This window comes from Apostichopus japonicus, chromosome 14, assembly GCF_037975245.1.
Source record: "Apostichopus japonicus isolate 1M-3 chromosome 14, ASM3797524v1, whole genome shotgun sequence".
Taxonomy (NCBI): Eukaryota; Metazoa; Echinodermata; class Holothuroidea; order Aspidochirotida; family Stichopodidae; genus Apostichopus; species Apostichopus japonicus.
Window position 1 is genome coordinate 4,131,207 of NC_092574.1, and position 21,071 is coordinate 4,152,277.

The 21,071-nt window shown below is 36.4% G+C and overlaps 1 protein-coding gene across 8 annotated transcripts in view; it reads right to left on the bottom strand.

Annotated features, from left to right (window-relative positions):
- Window positions 1-21,071, bottom strand: part of LOC139980201 (arf-GAP with Rho-GAP domain, ANK repeat and PH domain-containing protein 1-like) — a 101,798-nt gene that overhangs the window by 56,437 nt on the left and 24,290 nt on the right. For all 8 annotated transcript variants that reach the window (XM_071991677.1, XM_071991682.1, XM_071991676.1 and 5 more), the window contains 6 exons: window positions 16,359-16,418; window positions 13,478-13,533; window positions 10,621-10,702; window positions 9,582-9,656; window positions 2,436-2,502; window positions 1,629-1,681 (listed from right to left, as the gene is read on the bottom strand). In XM_071991677.1, coding sequence (XP_071847778.1) covers window positions 1,629-1,681; window positions 2,436-2,502; window positions 9,582-9,656; window positions 10,621-10,702; window positions 13,478-13,533; window positions 16,359-16,418 — 393 coding nt within the window. The remainder of the gene's footprint in view (window positions 1-1,628; window positions 1,682-2,435; window positions 2,503-9,581; window positions 9,657-10,620; window positions 10,703-13,477; window positions 13,534-16,358; window positions 16,419-21,071) is intronic.

The following is a 21,071-nucleotide window of genomic DNA, read 5'->3' on the forward strand; positions in this document are numbered from 1 at the left end:
GTGCTGCTGCAACAATGACTACTTGATGTTAAAAACCAATGAGGTATCTGGCAATAGTCAGGCAGTATCTGCCAAAACTTATCTCATGCAAACATTGCATTTCAGAGCACAAACATTGTTATCCTGTGGTCAATGGTTCATGTCACATTCAGACATTTTTTCCCCCAGTTTTTCCCATCATAAATTTGTTCAAATTTCTTTTCTCTTGCCTGTTTATTCCGCCTTTTACTTTTGTTCATTATTTTGAAGGAACTTTAATGTTTGAACATTTCTTATTCCTAGGGCGCCAATAAATTATGCTAGTGTAACTAGAAACAAATTATATATTGCTTTGGATTGAGGGTTGATATTTGAGAACAATAAAGAATATCAAATTGCAAAAAGTTTTTCAGAGATAAAATGTCTGAGATTATCTGTGAGGAACAATTTTCAGTGGCAGTTTGATACTGCTTCGGAATTTTTTCTTGGTTAAAGAAACAATTCTACAGTACACAAGAAATTTCACCAATGATGGCTCTTAACCTCTCAGCTAAATTCAATCAAGTGACAATTTTGTTTAATAACTGCACAAACCATTAACAGATGAAAGATTATCATCAAAGGAACAGTTTGCCAATGTATACAGACAATCAAACTATTTGTCAAGATGCCAAACCTCATTGATATTGAATTATATCTAACATCAAATATGCAAGTTGGGATGTTGCAACAGCTCCCCCATACAGCAAAATACCTTGATGAATTAAAAACTCCACTCTACACTATATTACAGAGAAACACACACACACACTGCCATGGGATATTACCCACAGGAGCTAACTTCAAACTGTTTTAATATGAGAGACAAGATACATACACTAACTAGCAATGACCTTGGTAGCTTATCTTCTGGATAACAATGTGCTTGAATGGTAAGAAACCTATTCAAAGTCGTTAATTACTACTGGTAGGAGTGCCTGGCACATATGACGGAAAACCCTATCATCCTTATTCCACTCGTAAATCTACAGGACAGTATAAACTCCATAACAATATCATGTGAACTATGTTGTTAAGTGTTTGACTCATTCCATAATCAATATACCATTGAATGGAGGGGGAAACCCCACTCAAGGATTATTGACACACCACTGTAGGAAATATCAGTTGACATCTCAAGCATAATATCTGGCACATATGACAGAAAAAGGAAATAAAGTAGTAGAGATTAAATTCTATAAGAAGAATAATGCACGGCATGGAAGACAAAATTAAATTAATACTTCCTGAGATTGAAAACTCATCAGACAGGTAATCCACATTTCTTGTCACAGTGAATTGAGAGATCCAGCATGTGATAAAAAGTAACAATGCCCCCCCCCCCCCAAAAAAAAATGGAAAACAGGCCTCTCCAGAGAACGATGAATGAAAACCTTGTGATCACATGAATTGACATTTTCCGGCCTACTGCAGGAGGTACTGTATATTACGTGAATACCTATGTGTATCATACACACCAATATGAATTTGTCTCATCCAGAATGCAATGTACCTATTTCTGCAAGAAGCCCTGCAAACTGCTTACTAATTCTACAAAAATAACATAAACAGGCAAAATGAATAGAAATTAGAAACTAATAACTACTTACATTGTAAGACAGAATTGATTGCATCAGTGTACTGGCCCATTTTATGCAGTCATCTGCAAAAAGTAGATAAACAAAAAGTCATGTTAAATTTGGGGATTTTGATTTGATTTGATTTATAAAGATCCACCTTTCAGGGTTGCTCCTTCTGTCTCTACCAGTTATTGACAATCGGTTCCAATCAATACATTCCACTAGCACGACTATGGTATACATGTTCCTCCTTCTGTCTCTACCAGTTATTGACAATCGGTTCCAATCAATACATTCCACCAGCACGACTATGGTATACATGTTCCTCCTTCTGTCTCTACCAGTTATTGACAATCGGTTCCAATCAATACATTCCACCAGCACGACTATGGTATACATGTTCCTCCTTCTGTCTCTACCAGTTATTGACAATCGGTTCCAATCAATACATTCCACCAGCACGACTATGGTATACATGTTCCTCCTTCTGTCTCTACCAGTTATTGACAATCGGTTCCAATCAATACATTCCACCAGCACGACTATGGTATACATGTTCCTCCTTCTGTCTCTACCAGTTATTGACAATCGGTTCCAATCAATACATTCCACCAGCACGACTATGGTATACATGTTCCTCTTTCTTTGTTAAAAGTAATTGCCACCACACCTATGGAATATTTGTTCCTCTTTCTGTTTCTACCATTTATTATTGATCAGAACCGATCAAAGCTGACACCTGCACACCCTGGAATACATCTTCCTCTTGTAAGACAATTCATGATTAAAGGTAAAGATAGGGTAAACAATCAAATTATTGCAGTTAGAGAAACTCACCGAGATTATCTGTTGCAAAGTTGAGGGTCTTCCCGTTTGTGTATAGGTCTAATTTGTAAGATCTTTCCTGCAAATAGGCAAAAATGACAAGAAAGTCAGGAACTACATGTTGCACATACAAGTACAGCCACTGTACATCAAACTGTTCTGACCAAAATAGCTTAATTCTATAGCTATTTATCGGGACGATACAATCGCTCACTGTTTCAGAAGGCAATGTTTGCTAATAATTCTAATATCAAGTCGAGAGAAGTAATAGTCAATAGTTGGGAAATGCTTAAATGTGGTGGTTATATGGTTACTAGTTAAAGGCTACAATCAACAGGTACATTGTACCTATGATCATGTCACTAAAACATGGCACAATCCAAATGGCTAGGAAGATACATGCAGAGGTAATCTGCGTTGATCGTGTTTTCCGGCACTAGGACCACTCTCCATCATGTGCATTGCATGGAATTAACCCAGCCTTTATAATGTTTATAATCATGAACAGTTATAAGTAATCTAAAAACCACTTGAATTGGTATAAAAGTAAAAGCATTACAAATTTTTGTGTTGCATTAATCAATGTCAACTTCTGACTTTTCTGTTTGTGCATCAACACATTCCTGAATTAATCAAAGATTTATATACGTGACGACACTGACAAATCTCTAATGCTGTACTTAGTATGATGTTGTCATGGCAACTAATAAAGGTATTGTTAGATACATCAAGTGAAACTATGTGAAGACTACAAAGAATTTTCTTCAAATCCAGTTTTTTTGTCTCAATTTCTTCTTTAAATCAAATATATTTTAAATCTTTTAATAAACAAATATGATTAAATCTATGGATATGCAAGGAATTGATGAAGTTTATCAAAGTGTACTTCCATATCAGGATCCCTTTCTGATTTATCCTTGTCAAGTTTCCATAAGCTGGTTAACGGAATATGAAGACTTTGATGAAAGACTGATAAAATTTCACTTTCATTCAAATTCTTGCTTCTTACTGAGCTTTATTAAGCAGGTCTTAAACAGACACGTAGCCAATCTTAATCAGACGACTAGCCAGTCTTCGTGGTGTGAGGGGGTTAACCAAGGCTTTTTTCTCCATTTTAATAGTAAAAACTTTACGGTTAATTAATGCTTTTATTGATGACAGGGGAGGGGAGGGGGAGGGGGAGCACAAAATTTGGCTGATGTCCAATCCGGGAGGGGTCTAAGAGATCTCTTATTTCTTTCGGTTGAGATGAAAAATAGCACTATCTTTTCTATCGTTTTAACTAAAATTTGCTGTCCCAAAATATTTCTGTGGGAGGAGCCCACTTTGCCTGGCCCATCCTCACCCCTCTGCTGGATATGGCACTGGTCTTGAAAATAGTTGGAAACACAGCTGTGTTTAACAAAGTTTACATTAATGTGATAGTACAAAACAGTCTTTAGACACAGAAGCAGGGTCTGGCTTGAATACTGATGTAGTTACAAAATAATTATAATAAAACTAATATTAGTTTCACTCTCCAAACATGTCCTTAAAGCACTTTGTGATCTTGTTGTAGTGTACAGTTAAGATTAGATATTCAACTCTTTACACTTTAATATACCTGATAGACTCCTACGTGATAATCTAAACCACCAGAGTTGAAAGGTCATACTTGAATTATCAAGTGAGAAATAACATGTTGTAAACCTACATGCAAATATATTCTTCAAAAGAATGGGTGACAGTGTAGTCTGAATCGAGTTACAAGTTTGTCTTAACTTGTTTCACTAATCTGTCTTACTTCGCAGGCTGCATGAAATATCAACCAACACACTGATAACAGTAGACTTTAAGACCCACAAGATGTGTGCCTTGCATTAGTCATAGTATCCTGTTAGGGCCATATTTCTTGTTCCATACACCCATCTTATTAGATTCACCAGTTAGATAAATGTGAAGCCTTTCCCTCAGACCTTCCCCTGGACAATTATAAAGTAACAAGTACTTGTGTGTAGCCCAATAAGTGAACATAGCACCCACATTCATACAGTGTGCAGGATATTTATATAGCTGCTTTAAATACTAGTCCATGTGACATATTGGACAGAAAAAACAAACAATAATGGCATAAATGAAGGGAAATGGCCATGTCTACTACAATGTAAACATAAGTACATTATTTCAAGTTCCCAGCAATATTTTTTGTAGGAAGTATATCTCGTTCAGCAAACTTAAAGTCAAGAACAGCTTTTTAGATACCTAATTTGCATATTATGCAAATATTGCTACAATTCAGAATGAAACATGAATGCACTGTAGCATATGCTTCTGTTTAATGAACCTGATTATTAATTATAATCAAACAACAATGAGATGAGTTAAATAGTTCTCAATTATTTCTCCTTCTCTCTTACTACATTTTAATAAGGTATGAATATTCATGGTCGCTAAAGCTTCATAAAATAATTTATTATGATTATGATTAAATGCCCTTTACCTATATGACATATAAAGATTCAAGATGATTATCATTTTACATGGTGAAGTCAGTGTAACATACACTAGTGCAATCTAAATGTTTTACAACCCTTTGATTCATGGTCATCAGCTGGAGATCTCTGCTTCCACTTTGGATTTATAAAATGCAAAACCAAAATACTGTCTCATTAGACTGTATTGATAACTTGAAACTAGACTTTAATAACACAGACTTGGGCAGGAATGTCACTACAAGCATCACAATATCTCTCTTGGTCCTTTGTGGTGGTGGATCTCCCAGTACTTCCTACCTCCCCCCCTCTCTCTGCCCCACCCCATACCATTCCCCAAGACACAGAAGCAGGGTCTGGCTTGAATACTGATGTAGTTACAAAATAATTATAATAATACTAATATTAGTTTCACTCTCCAAACATGTCCTTTAAGCACTTTGTGATCTTGTTGTAGTGTACAGTTAAGATATGATATTCAACTCTTTTGCTTTTCACTTTAATATACCTGATAGACTCCTACGTGATAATCTAAACCACCATAGTTGAAAGGTCATACTTGAATTATCAAGTGAGAAATAACATGTTGTAAACCTACATGCAAATATATTCTTCAAAAGAATGGGTGACAGTGTAGTCTGAATCGAGTTACAAGTTTGTCTTAACTTGTTTCACTAATCTGTCTTACTTCGCAGGCTGCATGAAATATCAACCAACACACTGATACAGTAGACTTTAAGACCCACAAGATGTGTGCCTTGCATTAGTCATAGTATCCTGTTAGGGCCATATTTCTTGTTCCATACACCCATCTTATTAGATTCACCAGTTAGATGAATGTGAAGCCTTTCCCTCAGACCTTCCCCTGGGCAATTATAAAGTAACAAGTACTTGTGTGTAGCCCAATAAGTGAACATAGCACCCACATTCATACAGTGTGCAGGATATTTATATAGCTGCTTTAAATACTAGTCCATGTGACATATTGGACAGAAAAAAACAAACAATAATGGCATAAATGAAGGGAAATGGCCATGTCTATTACTATATAAACATAAGTACATTATTTCAAGTTCCCAGCAATTTTTTTGTAGGAAGTATATCTTGTTCAGCAAATTTAAAGTCAAGAACAGCTTTTTAGATACCTAATTTGCATATTATGCAAATATTGCTACAATCCTGAATGAAACATGAATGCACTGTAGCATATGCTTCTGTTTAATGAATCTGATTGTTAATTATAATCAAACAACAATGAGATGAGTTAAATAGTTCTCAATTATTTCTCCTTCTCTCTTTCTACATTTTAATAAGGTATGAATATTCATAAATAGTTAAAACATGCAGGAGGCAGATCAAATCAAGACTTTGGTTAAATGTCATTTACACGTGTTTGGATTCGGAAAAAATTCCTTTTCAGTACAGGTTGTAAATTTACAATATAAATGTAAGTACTTTATTTCAAGTTCCCAGCAACCTTTTCTGCAGGAATTTAAAGTCAAGAACAACATTTTCGATACCTAATTTGCATATTATGCAAATATCCTAACATTTCAGACTGAAAAAAATGATTGCACTGTAAGTTATGCTGCTGTTTAATGAATTTATTGTTAGTTATAATCAAACAAATATGAGACAAGTTAAACAGTTGTCAACTATTTCTCTTTCTACATTTAAATAATATATGAATATTCATTATAGTTTAAAAGATGGACGCAGCATATATATCAAGGGGACGCTTTGTATGTAATTAATTATCAATTTTTTTTATTAAATGGCATTCATACACATTTGCATATGGAAAGACTACTGTTTGTAAATTAACAATAAATTATCTTCATTTTGTAAGTAGTTTTAGAGCAATATAATGCTTAAAGGCATTGAAGACTCCCTCACTAAAAAATGCTCATGCCGGTACTCTGACCTAGTTTCAAATGAGGTGTAACAGAGGTGTTAGACACCACCATCTATCCCAGAAAACACACAAAGCTTGCTACTGTCGGTAATTAGCCACTAGTGCAAAGTCAATACATACAGCTGCGGTCAATACCAACAACACAGTGTACATAGCAGCGATGGACAAATCAGGTCCAGATAACAGATCACAAGGTATCACGTTTCATTACTGTCTGCATTTTGTAGCGACAAGAAGAAAACTTCACTTGCAAGCAACGCGATTTGGGGCAAGTCTTCAATGCCTTTAAACAAAGCAATGTACTTGCATATTGATTGCAAAGACCTGGGAAGGTCAAAGTTGATCAGTTAGAAAGTTGAACTTGTTAGGAATGTGTACAAAGCAAGGTTCTAAGCAAACTACAACCTATATTTAACATACATGTAAGGTGACCCCAAAATGACTCACCAAGCTTTTACATCGTGTAGCAGAAAGCACATTTAAACAATCAATACTGATGATTCTGATCGAATCTGACATTTCGCATCCTCCCTTTTAATACAGTGATATGTTCCAATGTTTGGGTAAATGAGTGCTGCAGCTTTTTCCTTACTTTCAGTAAATGTGCAAGCAACTGCAATCAGTCAATCTGCAGTTTCATTATCAACCACGAGGGATTAAGTATTGGGTGATTTTCAGCCTGAGGAACGTATAGAATACAGCTATGCAAAAGAAATTACAACATGAGTCCCAAAGGAAATTGTTCGGGAAGCAGGGTTCTTTTAGTACACCAGAGAAAGCCTTAATTTTCAAAGATACTAAGGATATTCACTGGCAAAGGATTGAATGTCTCAGAGAGGGAAAGTACTTTAAGGATGGCACAAAAACACTTGTTGAAATTTGAGGGAGGTTATTCAACTTGATAAAATACTCTGAGGTAATTATTATTATTATTATTATTATTATTTGAGGTTTACAGTCATGTACATGGCCAAGGCCCTTTCACACGACTTTTACAACTTAACCCTGGTCATTGGTAACTTGTCACACCTACACACCAAAGTGTGCACAATTCAATCAATCTCTCCCGGGGCACCACAGTGCACCACAACCACGTATCCCCCGGGGGACTTCCCATAGGGTGCAGCCACAAACCGGCACACGCAACTATATTTACAAGTTACCTCGCAAGTCCCCATTTATACACCTGGGTGAAGAGAGGCAATGGAAATAAAGCGCCTTGCCCAAGGACACAAGGCAATGATCTGGCCAGGGCTCGAACCTGTAATCCTTAGATCACAAGTCCACTGCCTTAACCACTTGACCACAACGCCCTCAATGGTATTATATGATGACAGCTAGTTAATATGATTACAGCTAGTTAACAAAAGGTTTGATGAACAGAATTTAGCATTAGATTGCCAATCTTCAGCAAGGTTATGCAAAATACTATGTGTTACTCAATGTTGCCATTGATCAAACTAAGATAAACAAGATTTTATTTCCCCAATTGAAGATTTATTAGCCATTAATTGAAGAACTGATGTTTATTGATTCTAAAGATAATTATTATACATTGGTAAAGAGTAGCTAAGAAATTTTTTACTCTTTCAACATGATTTGAATTGAGAATATTTCTATGGGATTTGGGCACTAAATCATGACAAAATCATGTTATCCATAATATTTGAAGTAAACTACTGCTATTCTGGGAGCTGAATATTCAAAGACATTCATAGTTCAGTTTGGAGCCATGATGATTACTCATTCCAAGATCACAAAAATGACAATAGTGAATGGAAATGCTTCATTTTGCCGTCTGTACCTCCAGCCCAACCTCCTGGTATGATAAATAGCAGGGTAGCTTTAGGGAATCCACAAGCAAGGTTCTAGTATGAGCTACACAATACATGCCGTCAATGTGCCTAATCTATAGCACCTCTGATCAAATTACTGGGGCTGTGGCCGATTGGATAAAGGCGGAGGCATTTGAAGCAATGATGCTTAGCAATCGGGAGGTTCCAGGTTCGATACCCGACCGGGTCATAGTAAGGTGGGTTTTCATCCAAGAGCAATCTACGGTTATCCCATCTGAAACGACTTACTAAATTGAATTGATTCCAACTGTGAGCTAAATTGTTGAAGTGGAAGCCACCCAACATGAAAGTTGTAATCCATAAGCCTTGCAGGCTTCTCCCACATTCATGGTCGCTAAAGCGTCATAAAAATAATTTATTATGAGTATGATTAAATGCCCTTTACCTATGGTATATGACACATCAAGATTCAAGATGATTATCATTTTACATGGTGCAGTCAGTGTAACATACACTAGTGCAATCTAAATGTTTTACAACCCTTTGATTCATGTTTCATCAGCTGGAGATCTCTGCTTCCACTTTGGATTTATAAAATACAAAACCAAAATACTGTCTCATTAGACTGTATTGATAACTTGAAACTAGACTTTAATAACACAGACTTGGGCAGGAATGTCACTACAAGCATCACAATATCTCTCTTGGTCCTTTGTGGTGGTGGATCTCCCAGTACCTCCTACCTCTCACCCCCCCCCTCTCTCTCTGCCCCACCTCATACCGTTCCCCAAGACACTTTTCATTAAACAACTGCATCCATTTCAGTCAAACACAAATGTGAGACATAGTAGCCAAATATAAATATTTGTAAATAAGAAAGGTGAACCTCTAGGGATAGAAAGCTTTAAAGCAGCTAATTTAAAGCCTCAAGCTTAATACAATTACTAAATTGATATATATATCACAATTTATATACCTTGTTACCAGAGCTGGTAATGTACTTGACATCCCTCATAGTTCCAACAGGGATGATTCCCTTCGACACATTCAGCTGGAAAAGATTGACATCAAGAACCGAAAATTAATGAGAACTGATATACAAGGAATACTTTTCACTGAGAAATGTACTTTAATTGACAAGGTGTACAGTATCAGCATTGTTTCCAATGCAAGATTTCAGCCAGGGAGGCAAAATCTTAAAACTGTAATGGGGGAAGGGATCGGAACAGGTAGGGTGGGCTGACTTGCCTGTAGTGGAGGGAGAAGAGGGGAAATGCACTCAACTGATGAATCAAATTACAGGGGCTAAAATTAAAATCATGATCAGTCAAGAAGTTGTTTTCTGTCTAGACAATTGTATCCTTTATGTGGTTTTTCAACATTCACGGCATATACATTTTCACACACGCTATGTAGAGGAGTCATACCATACAGTAGTGTGCATTACATGCCATCCAGGCATGCATATATGGTAGCTGCTTCACAACTTGACAGTAAAATTTGTTGTAATATACAAGTTATCATTGTTTATATCACTTTGTTGTACAAGATATATCATTGTTTATATCAATTTGCTTTGCAAAAGCCAGTTTACAATCATGGGTCATTATAACTACATATTGTTTGTTCCTGGAATTTCAAAATGCACATTTTCATGGTGGACTGCATGGCAATAGTTTTCCGAGCGTACACAATTTTTGAGATGTTCTGTATTCAGGGCGCAAGTTTAAAACCTTTGTAACAAAACTGCGTATACAAGTGAACTTTCAGTCTTATCATTCGATTTAGCAGACCAGTTCCTGAAACGGCCTAAACTTCACTTGCTAGGAAAACTTTGCTAATTTGTGCCAAAATGACAGCAATGTCAAAGGTAGTTCATGATCCATATATATATATGTTCGGCAACAAGCTTAATTCTTCCAATTTTAGAATTTGCTTCTGCACCTGTTCAGTGGTGTATTAAATCTTCTGAGAGCACTTTTAATGGTAAACAATTTCATTTATCTGATTCTTACCTCCTTTTCACTGGGATAGTACCGGAGTTCTCCATTTCTAAAAACAATGTACCTTTTCTTAAAACCTCTGTTGGTCTGTGAACTGGGAAATGATGAAAAGATTAAACAGCTGTCATAATAAAGCAATGAAGAAAAAGGAATGATCATAATCAGACACAAGTTATTATTCCAGGGAAAGTTGTATTGATTCTATCATCATGAAAATGCTAAAGGCTAACGGCTTAAATGTAGTCAGTATAAGCCCCAATTTATAGCGCGCTTTAATTGCTAGAAGTTTCAAAAGTACTTTCCTGGAGGTCTTTAATCTCCAAATTGTTCTCAGAAATTTTTTAAGGAACACTTAAGGATGACTGAATGTCCCAGTGAGGAACATTTCCTCAAAGGTTGTAATAAAAAAAGTTTAAGAATTTTGACCAAAGGTGACCATATTTGAATATCTAGCATATTTGGGGCCAAAACAGCATACCTTTAAGTCAGAAGCCATAAAGAAGGCTTGAATGGTACACCCATAACTAATAAGTAAGTGTGAAAACACACCAAGCAAAGTAATAATTAAAAATTCATAATTAAACAAATTAATAATAGAACAAACATGGTACAACACTATGATGCAACAGTTACCAATTTCAAGGTATAGACACATACGTAGACACAATGCTGTTCTTGCAGCTGACACATATGTAAAAGGCTAAATTCTTTAAAATGGCAGAAAACTATGTAATCGATAATCTTACACTGACCAAAATGTGAATCAATGAAATGATAGCTTTGAGGAGCTTGTATTTGGTATTTCTGGCATAAAAGTCAAAGAGAAGGTACTTGAAGTGGTTCAGAGAGGGTGTAGTGTTAAAACACTACCAGTTTGTAGACAAGGTAGATGGGAAAGTGCAAATAAATGTGATAGATTCTTTAAGTTGTAATTTGAAAGGTGTTTTAGGGGTACTCATTTACATCAGCAAAGGCTTAGACTATAGACTAAGTAACTCTATATTTGCTAATTCTCAATGACTGTACCTTTTGGAATCAGCGATGCTGACAAAATTGACGCATACTATCTTAATCTTGATTATATATAGCAGGCAATATTCATACCTAAAAGAGGGTCCATGATAATTACTCTTCAAGGGTTATACACACATTTTTAACCCTTGACCAACAACTTAGTCCAGCAGCAACTTATTGTTGCTTCTTTGTACAAACTTTCAGTCAATACAAACTGTATGAAACCCATTACATAAAACACACATTAATTACACTGGCAATGCTTACTACAGTGCTGTACTTTATGATTCAATGAAAACAGGAAACTAATCTGGATGCTGCTCAAAAATATACAACCCTGGTTTACTCATTAAAATGATTCAGTACATCAAAGAAAGAACAAGTTCACCAATTAAATTTCATTTATACTGGGTTTAATAAACATTCAAAGCATTTTAAAGATTTACAGATATAAATAGTAAAAAAGAACATGCAGGACCACTGTGAGTATGGGACAGATCAAGAAATCTGGTCTAGTTTGCTTAGGTCTACTAGCAGAAACCTTTGCAGACATTTGTAAATAAATCAAAAGCCATATAGAACTTCTTCCCCTTAGCAACATCTAGGGAGATTCCCTTTGGAATCAAACTGCTCCTGTTTAAGAGTAGATGTTAGTTTTAATATATATTAATGTTGACTTGTCATTTAGCCTTTGAAGAAGTTCCTGCTAGGATCGAAATGTCAGGCCAACTTACTTTTATACATTCTCCTACACAGGATCTCTAGTGGATGAGCAGGTTGCTACAGTTTTATTTTATTTTGATATATTAATGCAGACAGATTATATGATCATTATATATAGTCAAAGGTGAGAAGTTTGGGCGACACAGTCTAATATGTTAGCATTTAATGTCCCTCCTCATGGCATCCCTCCACACCTATTTCTAAATCATAAATTACAAAAAGACAAAAATCTCTCATTCTTTAGCAGACACATTTCATGAAGAAAAACCTTGAAGTGTCAATACATGTTTGCCGATGAATTTCGGAAAACAAACTTCCGAAGCAGATTCAATGTTTTTTATTCTAAATGCACTCTGACCAGGTGGGTTTTATGAAGAAAAGCTGTCGCAATCGAAAGAAAGATATTTGCCCTTATGGTGCGAACGATTTACCATAAAATCACTGCGACCACCCATATCAGCATGTTCACAAACATGTAACCTATATGCTTGTATCGTCCACTCATAAGTCCTATGCATAACGTTCGTAAACAAAACATAGAGATTTGATTGGCGCATGATCTGTTGGGCGGGGATTGCAAAATTTGAGTGAAGTTTGTAGAATCTACGGACTTGTTAAAAAATCTGGCAAATTTTATTCAGCTCAAAATGTTTAACGACAGATAACTCAATAAAAATAATTATAATTAATATGAAAATTGCAAAGAACAGTGTTATTTTCACTGAGCTATCAAGGGCAGTAAGCTGGAAAGGTCAAAGTTAAAATTTGCCAAACACACATTGAGACTTTAAAAGGTCTTGACTTTCTGATCCATGACCAGTACTTACATAAGACTGTCAGAAACTGTTACAAAAGAGATTACAACATCAGGGTCAAATTGTTCATGTGTGTGGTCACACACTGCAAATTCAATTCACTTTTCTTTCTTTCTTGTTTTTGTTTCTCAAAGTCAGTCCTTTTCACAGAGAAGAGTGATCTACAGTGTTAACAGTAGTATTATAATCGACTAGTTTAGTGTGAATACACAAAACGTGGTGAAGGATAGGGTCAAATGAGGTGGTCAATTGGAGAGAATAATATCATTACTTCATACAAATAATAACCTGGAGAAACAAAGAAAGGGTAGACTTACCCATTGTTGGAATAAAGATTCATGTAACCACTCTTTTCTGGCTTGGCGTCCTGTCCCTGGAGAAGGTAAATATTCAAATTGATTAGAAAGGATGAACCAAGAGTCCAAGGAGAGTATGAACAACCTGAACTAGACAATGCCAAACATCAGATCTGACTCATTCATGATTGATTTCCTACAAACTATTATTTTCATATTTAGATCAATGCTTTTAATTCACTATTAACATTATGTTAATAATTAATTCAACCCTCCATTTTCATTAATATCAATTTACACAGATTTTCTCTTCTCAACCACTTTTTTTTTCTGAATGTGATCCATCACCTTACTATCGGTATCAGTGCAGCTTTAAGGATTAAACTTCATATGCACAACTTTGTAATTTAATGTTGGATGTACTTTTAATACTGTGTATAACACTACAATGTAATATGGGATTATAAATCTATAACACTTTACCTTCTTAGCTAATTATAAGTTCCTCACACTGCTAACTAAGTTATAAAGGCTTTATCATCCATCTGGATTAACCTTACCTAAGAATTCTCACTTCCTAATTTGAAACCACAGAGCCCTATCACATTTAACCTAATAGGACCTAGATAGCCTATTCTTATGTTATCACAAATTTTCTGTGGTTGGGAAGAACTAAGGTGTAAACTAACCCAATTTTTGTTAAATAAAGCATTCTTGTAATGGCCTGGATCTGTCGGCCTACATGAGAGAAATCTCTTTTGTCTAATCTACACTTTTATGCCTCGACCTTCCAAAATTATGTCATAGCATGAGTTGTGTGGTATAACGCTTATAAATGCCATTCCACATAGCACTGCAATATATGCAGACTTAATACACAGCTACCTTCCTTGTGGCTATCCCATAAACATACATAAATATGCAAGTTAATACATACATGTTAAGTCTCACTTTGTAGTTACTAAACAAACATCCAGCTCTTTCTCAATATGGAATCCAACTAGGATACAAAATATTCCATCCATTACCAAATCTAAACCGAAAGTTAAAGGTCACTGGCTACTGCCATGACCCAGACTGACTATCAATGACAGATACTGCCAGTGGGAGGTACTATACCTTCCACTGAGAAGACCAAATCAAGCCATGTGAAAGTATATTCGCCAACCATACAATTGTTTTTATTGGGATATAGAGAGCAATTTAACTTTCTCTTTTCAACAGTCCACCACACACTTGTCTTAACTTATCTATATTTCATATATATGTTCATGATTTCAATGGATTTAATGGCAGATATAGCTCAGTTTCCATGATAAATACTGAGTCCTCAGAAATATTAATATAAAAAATTCCTTATATGTATCAGAATATTTCAGCAATATATTAGTTGAAGAACACAGTTTGATTACAGTAAATAGCTAAACAAAAACCTATCTTCATGTTTAAATAATGACCTGAAATTTTGGACAATACCTTTATCTCACACACTGTTATAAACACACTGTTTTCACGTTAGCAGAGAGTGTAGTATTAACACTGTATTACTTAGAGATTGGTAGGATGCAGGTGAAGGTATTAGACTGGGGACATGGAATCACTGCTCTAACAGAGCAGTCTAACAGCATTGCATCGTTAGGGCTAAACGAGCATGTCAACATATAAAAAGAAGCTGTAAACAAGTAGCAAGAACATGAAAATACAAATACCACCTATAGCGTGTGTGCTAAGAACAAAAGGCAGGAAACTAACGAAGCAATTCGCGGAACTGCTACCCAGGTAACGCTCACGGAGGAAACCTAGGGCGGAAGTCACTTTAAACAAAACAGCCCCCAAAAACCCTCACTTAAACAAGAGAAGGATACTCATCAGGCTGTTGAAACACTGTAAGCTCCTTAATAATCCAAAGGAAGAAAATTTCTGAATCCTCAGTTACCAAAAAGGACGAATTCCGAAGAAAGAATATCCCCTCGAATATACATGTATAGACACTTTGCACTTTGAATGGTAAACTGAGAACATGGGCAATGACCGGAAGGGCTGGTAATAGAGGCGCACAGTGTTAAAAGGTCACTAGGACATTCTAGGCACGGTAGAACGTGGTGCTAAGGTTGTGAGGAGACAGGTAAGCGAGGAGCAAAGCAAATCCTCCCATATCTCTGGAAACATAACAACACACCAACATGTACTTTTGAAAGAGCAAAGACTTTTTCGGCTAGAAAAGGATATTTTCAACCACTAACCACAGGATTACAAGATCTGTGCTCTAACAACTGAGCTAAAAGTAATATGAGAACTAAGAAAACTGGAAGATTGTTCATCAACATGGCATAGGGCATAAATTTAACAATTTTAATGGCTTGCATTTTTTATTGCAAGTAATTGCAAATGCAGCTGGGAGTAAATACAGCTGCAGACAGCTAAATGTTAACAGACGTTATGACACAGAATACATAACCAATGTTCCACTAATGTATATGTATTTTCACATACATCGTAGATATTTTGGTGTTTCATTAACTTATACTCGCAGCACATTCAAGTGACTGTCGTTTCAACTCTGGATCAATGAAATTCATTTGAACATAGCCCTCTAATATTCACACATAACTGGGTATGCATGAATCCATTTAAGTGGAAACAACCATTTTAATACCTTAAGACTCCTACTTACCTACTGCTGATTTAATCCATTCACTGGTTAATGTGGGACATTCAGCACAGCACAAATACAGCTTTTAAGTTGATAATTAAGCCCATAATAATACACCAACAATTAATGCTTTGAATGTTACGTGGGGTTGGGTAGTTAACAGTTGATGCAAATAAGTATCAGATCTCCATACACGAAACAGAGACTGAAACCTGCAAAAGCAAACCGAAAGAGCAATGTACTTGTTACCTCTTTTAAGTCTTGTGGTAACTTCTGGTAAGTCTCCGACACCTTTTGTAAAGTTCGTTGCTGCAAAGAAATAATACAAGATAAGTGATACGCGAGCGAATACATTAGGAAGAAACATCATTTGAAGAGGAACACTATGTCTTACAGAAACCATTAATAAAGACTAAGAACTTTCATTAATTCATATAAAGGAAACAACTGTAGCAATGATTGTTAATCTTCAGTCTATATTCTTTTGGACAATAAATGGACAGGTTAAATAGGACTAAGTTGACACATTTTGACATATTTGGTATGCGGAGTGTAATATATAAAGGATTATTGTCATATATGTATCAATGGGATATTCCATGAGGTCTTTGGTCCAAAGAATGAAGACAACCCCTTTGTTCTCATAATAGTAACTAAGATGGGATATCAATTTGGAGAAGTCAACCATCAAACAGCTTACAAATGCAACAACTTCTGACCACTTCCCTCAATCCTTCTCCTTTCATGCTAACCTCACGACTAGTAAATTGAATAAACTATTTAATGGCAAAGCATCAATTTCTATCTTCAGTACAGGACAAAAGAAACCAATGATATAATGGTGATTTATACAATACAACAGATTCTTACTATATGCAAAGAGGTACACTAGTTCAATCTTATTTCCCATTGCAAACCATGATCTTAACCTTTAACCAGTTTGTGAAAAATGTATGTGTTTCCTTCAGGAAGTTGAAAGAACAAAGAAGACTGCAGTACTTAGACATACATAGCAGCAGTAATAGTATAAGAATCAAGTTCAATATACTGCTGAACACACAACACAAATATGTATATGGACTCCAAAACATGCATCCAAGTATTTCAGAGTACCACCCATGGAAACTCACAGTTCAATTGGTAACTACTTCAAATTAATACTTTGAATTCATAGGTTATATTATAAGTGCTATAAATTTCTGCACAGTTTTAACACAGGTTTGTTTTCTCATTCCTGACGCTAATACTGCTGAATCATGTCCAGAGATATGATCACTGAATTTCAGCAAATGTTTCACATTCATTATGAAAAATAAATGCACGTCTTAAACTTTGTCTTGGGGTACGATACCAATACAATAGTGCCTAGTGGGGCATACCTGATCTCTATAGCATCATTTATCATATAAACACTGTTACAATTGACACACAGGTACCTACAGCCTTCATTGATGCCACAATAATGATGTCATTGATCATGTGTTTGTCAACACAAACACATCAAAAAACACATTAATCATCCCAATATAAGCTAAAATGACCACAAAATGATCATAAGTTGGTCAAACTTAAAGGAATAATGAAAGCCGGGATCGATTGAGTTGTTCCTCTCTGAGTTGTTCCTCTCTGATGTCATCAATATATATGCAATTTCAAGCATATTACATAATCAATGACGGCTACTGTATATTGTGGTGAGGTCTTAGGAGCCAATTTTCAAAGCGATCCTATTCAGTCAAACAGGAAGCGGTTAACTTAAAAGTTCGAATATTAGAGAGTTTTTAGGTTACTGCATGAATAATATAAATTTTCTTTGATCCCTGCCTTCATTATTCATTTAATACTTCCTTTCCTGTCACATATACAGCATGTTTCCTCACTGGAATACTTTGTAATTTTATGATCTACACCATCTGTGAATAATTTGTAGGATCCTGCAGTGAGAACTCTAAATTTCTGTCTGATTTTGGTCCAATTATGTTTTCTCTTCAGAATGCTAAAAACTGGTAATTCATATCCAGAAAACATGATGACTTTAATTAAGTAAATATGCAAAATTACTCATCATGTTAAACTTTACATCTTTGGCTACAACCCTACTGTGTCCCTGTACTCGTCCTTTCTCCCCCCCCCCCTTCCCCCACCCCCATCTCACCAAACTAAGGAGTATGAAAACTTAACAAATATGTCACCATTGAAGGGATAATATTCAGAAGCAAAATTGAATAATCATGAACATGATGAGCTCTTTTCTGAAAACTTCTGTGTGTGTTAAGTCTTCAATAGTGCTCAAACATACCCAATGTGGAATGCTAAACTTCCTACAACACTATATGGTCATGTCACTTGAAAATGGATAAATTACACCACTTTTGTGCAAAATGTCCAAAGGATTACATGACAAAAATACAAAAATGTCCCACTTTTATGAAGTTTATAGAGGTTAATGAGTTACATCTTGGAATAAGGCATTTTCTACTGCTGTGAAGGACAACAATATTTCACCCAAAATATACTAAGAGACCAAACATGAACCAGTACCTCAAAGGGGGTTTTCTTGTGCGTTCCCAACGTAAACTTAATCTGCTAATTGACATGAACCAATGTCTAGTAATAAAGTTGCAGAGGAGCTTGAAAGTTGAATATTGAATATTTAATATCGATGGCCTTTTAATGAGCAATATTTCCCCTACACTTAACAGTAAAACTTAATCTAAATAACTAAGTAAAGAATGACAATGCTAAAGCATTTTTTTACAAGCCATATTATTTAAATAGTATAGCTACTCTCTCTCCACACAAACACACCTAGAGCCCTTATCTCATATCACAATGTTTACCAAAACAAGACGGTTAATCCATGCACCATAATATCTTTAATTTAGCTACATATATATCACAAATAGGAAATAGCATACACAAGGAAATACAGATAAGAGGAAGTTATAATGTTTATTATCAGACATATCCTGGTTGATTCAATATACACTGAACTGGTGATATCATCTTACCACAGAGTTGAAAGATTCAATAAAGAAACATTGTTCAAATATTACCTTGCAATAATGAGTTACAGTCAAGCTTAAAGCAAGACAACCATTGATAATGGTACAGAGACTGGACATTGCACTACACCATATTATATTGGTGTTTGGTACAGGGATAGAGAATTTTCATCACTCATCCCCCTCCCCCACCGCACACCCCCCCCTCAAAAACGCACACAAAAGCAAGAAAGTACTGCATCAATTTCATTAGGTATAGTAGCTGGTGTTTGGAGTTGCTCTCATAACAAGCCTGACCATACAGTAGCTGGTGTTGGGGGCTACTCTAATAAGCCTGACCATACAGTAGCTGGTGTTGGGGGCTACTCTAATAAGCCTGCCCATACAGTAGCTGGTGTTGGGGGTTGCTCTCATAAGCCTGACCATACAGTAGCTGGTGTTGGGGGCTACTCTAATAAGCCTGACCATACAGTAGCTGGTGTTGGGGCTTGCTCTCATAAGCCTGACCATACAGTAGCTGAAGTGTGTTGTAATTCAGGACATTGCCAGTGAGAAATTGATTGAGTCAGTGGACTATTTATGCACAGTTTGCAAGTTTTGGCAAACTTGTGGCTTAAATTGTTAGATTCTAGTCCTGCTTTGTCTGAAGACTGTTAAATGAGACACCAATGAAAAGCATTCCTTCCTCTACCTGCTTGTATTGACTAAAATAGTGACTAATGGCTGTGATGTGACAACTACCTTTCAGTAGCATTCCAATTTGATAATGCTATTATACAAATATTTCAGCTGTATCCGGTTCATAAGGGTATACTTTTATGCACAGTAACAAAAGACAAGTTTCATCAAAAGTTTAATCTGTAAAGGCCCGGTCACACTATACCGATTTTTTATCGGAATACTATCCGATTTTCCCAGAGGAATCGAAACAGACAGTTTTTCGTTCGGGTCTTCTAGCCACAGTGATAAAGGACCTGATTTGCTATCTGTTGAGCCATTCCGACGTGGAATAGCCATCTCCTAACTTTTGATATTGACTCCGTTTCCTTTTATCGGTTAGCTATCCGATTTCTCTTCCGATTTTTATCGTTTTTCGATGTGACGTCACTTCAGAATGTAGTCCGTTCCAGAACCCTCAGATTTGGAGTAGGTATTCGAATATTCCACTGCATTCATTACATTCACTACCACAAACCTCACTCTTCGTCCTAAAATCGGAAAAATCGGACCGTATTCCGATAAAATATCGCTGTAGTGTGACCGGGCCTTAACTCTAGGAAGTCTCATAACAAAGCATATCTATGACATCAGTGTGTCTTATTACCTAAGGGAATTTCAAGAACACCTCTTAGTGCTATTTCCTACAAAATAGAACAGCATACTTCCAGTTTTACCATAAAATAGAAAACAACATATTTAGGCATATATGCTTTTACATATTGACAGAATCCCCAAACCTTACCTGGTTTGTGAATAAACGAGCGACGTACTCACCTCCTATAACCTTATGCATTACCGTATTTACCTCGCTCAAGCATCTGGCAATTATTTGTATGTGTGTGTGCCTGTGTGGCCATCTCCCTTCCGTAAATTCCAGGCCGCACTGGTGCGGCACCGGACGGAGAAGGGGAGAGGAGCGACCAAAGGGCAGAAAACCCCAAGGATACATCCAAAAAGTGGTTCTCACCTGAAGAGACCCCGGCGGGCTGCGGCAGGTGACAGGTGGGTCCTGAGTGGGTCGTCGGTGGGTGCAGGCGGGACCCCAGCGACATCCCTCGGACATTCCTGGGAGAAAGTGGCCGCCACGTGGTCATGTCTGCGGGGCCAGCTCCCCTGGTATCCGAGGAAGGTATCCGACGTGGTTGTATGGTTCCGTCCGCGAGGTCCCCCATCGTGGGGAGGCAGGCCGGGATGTTATATGAGGCAAGTACGTTGCTCGTTAATTCACAAACCAGGT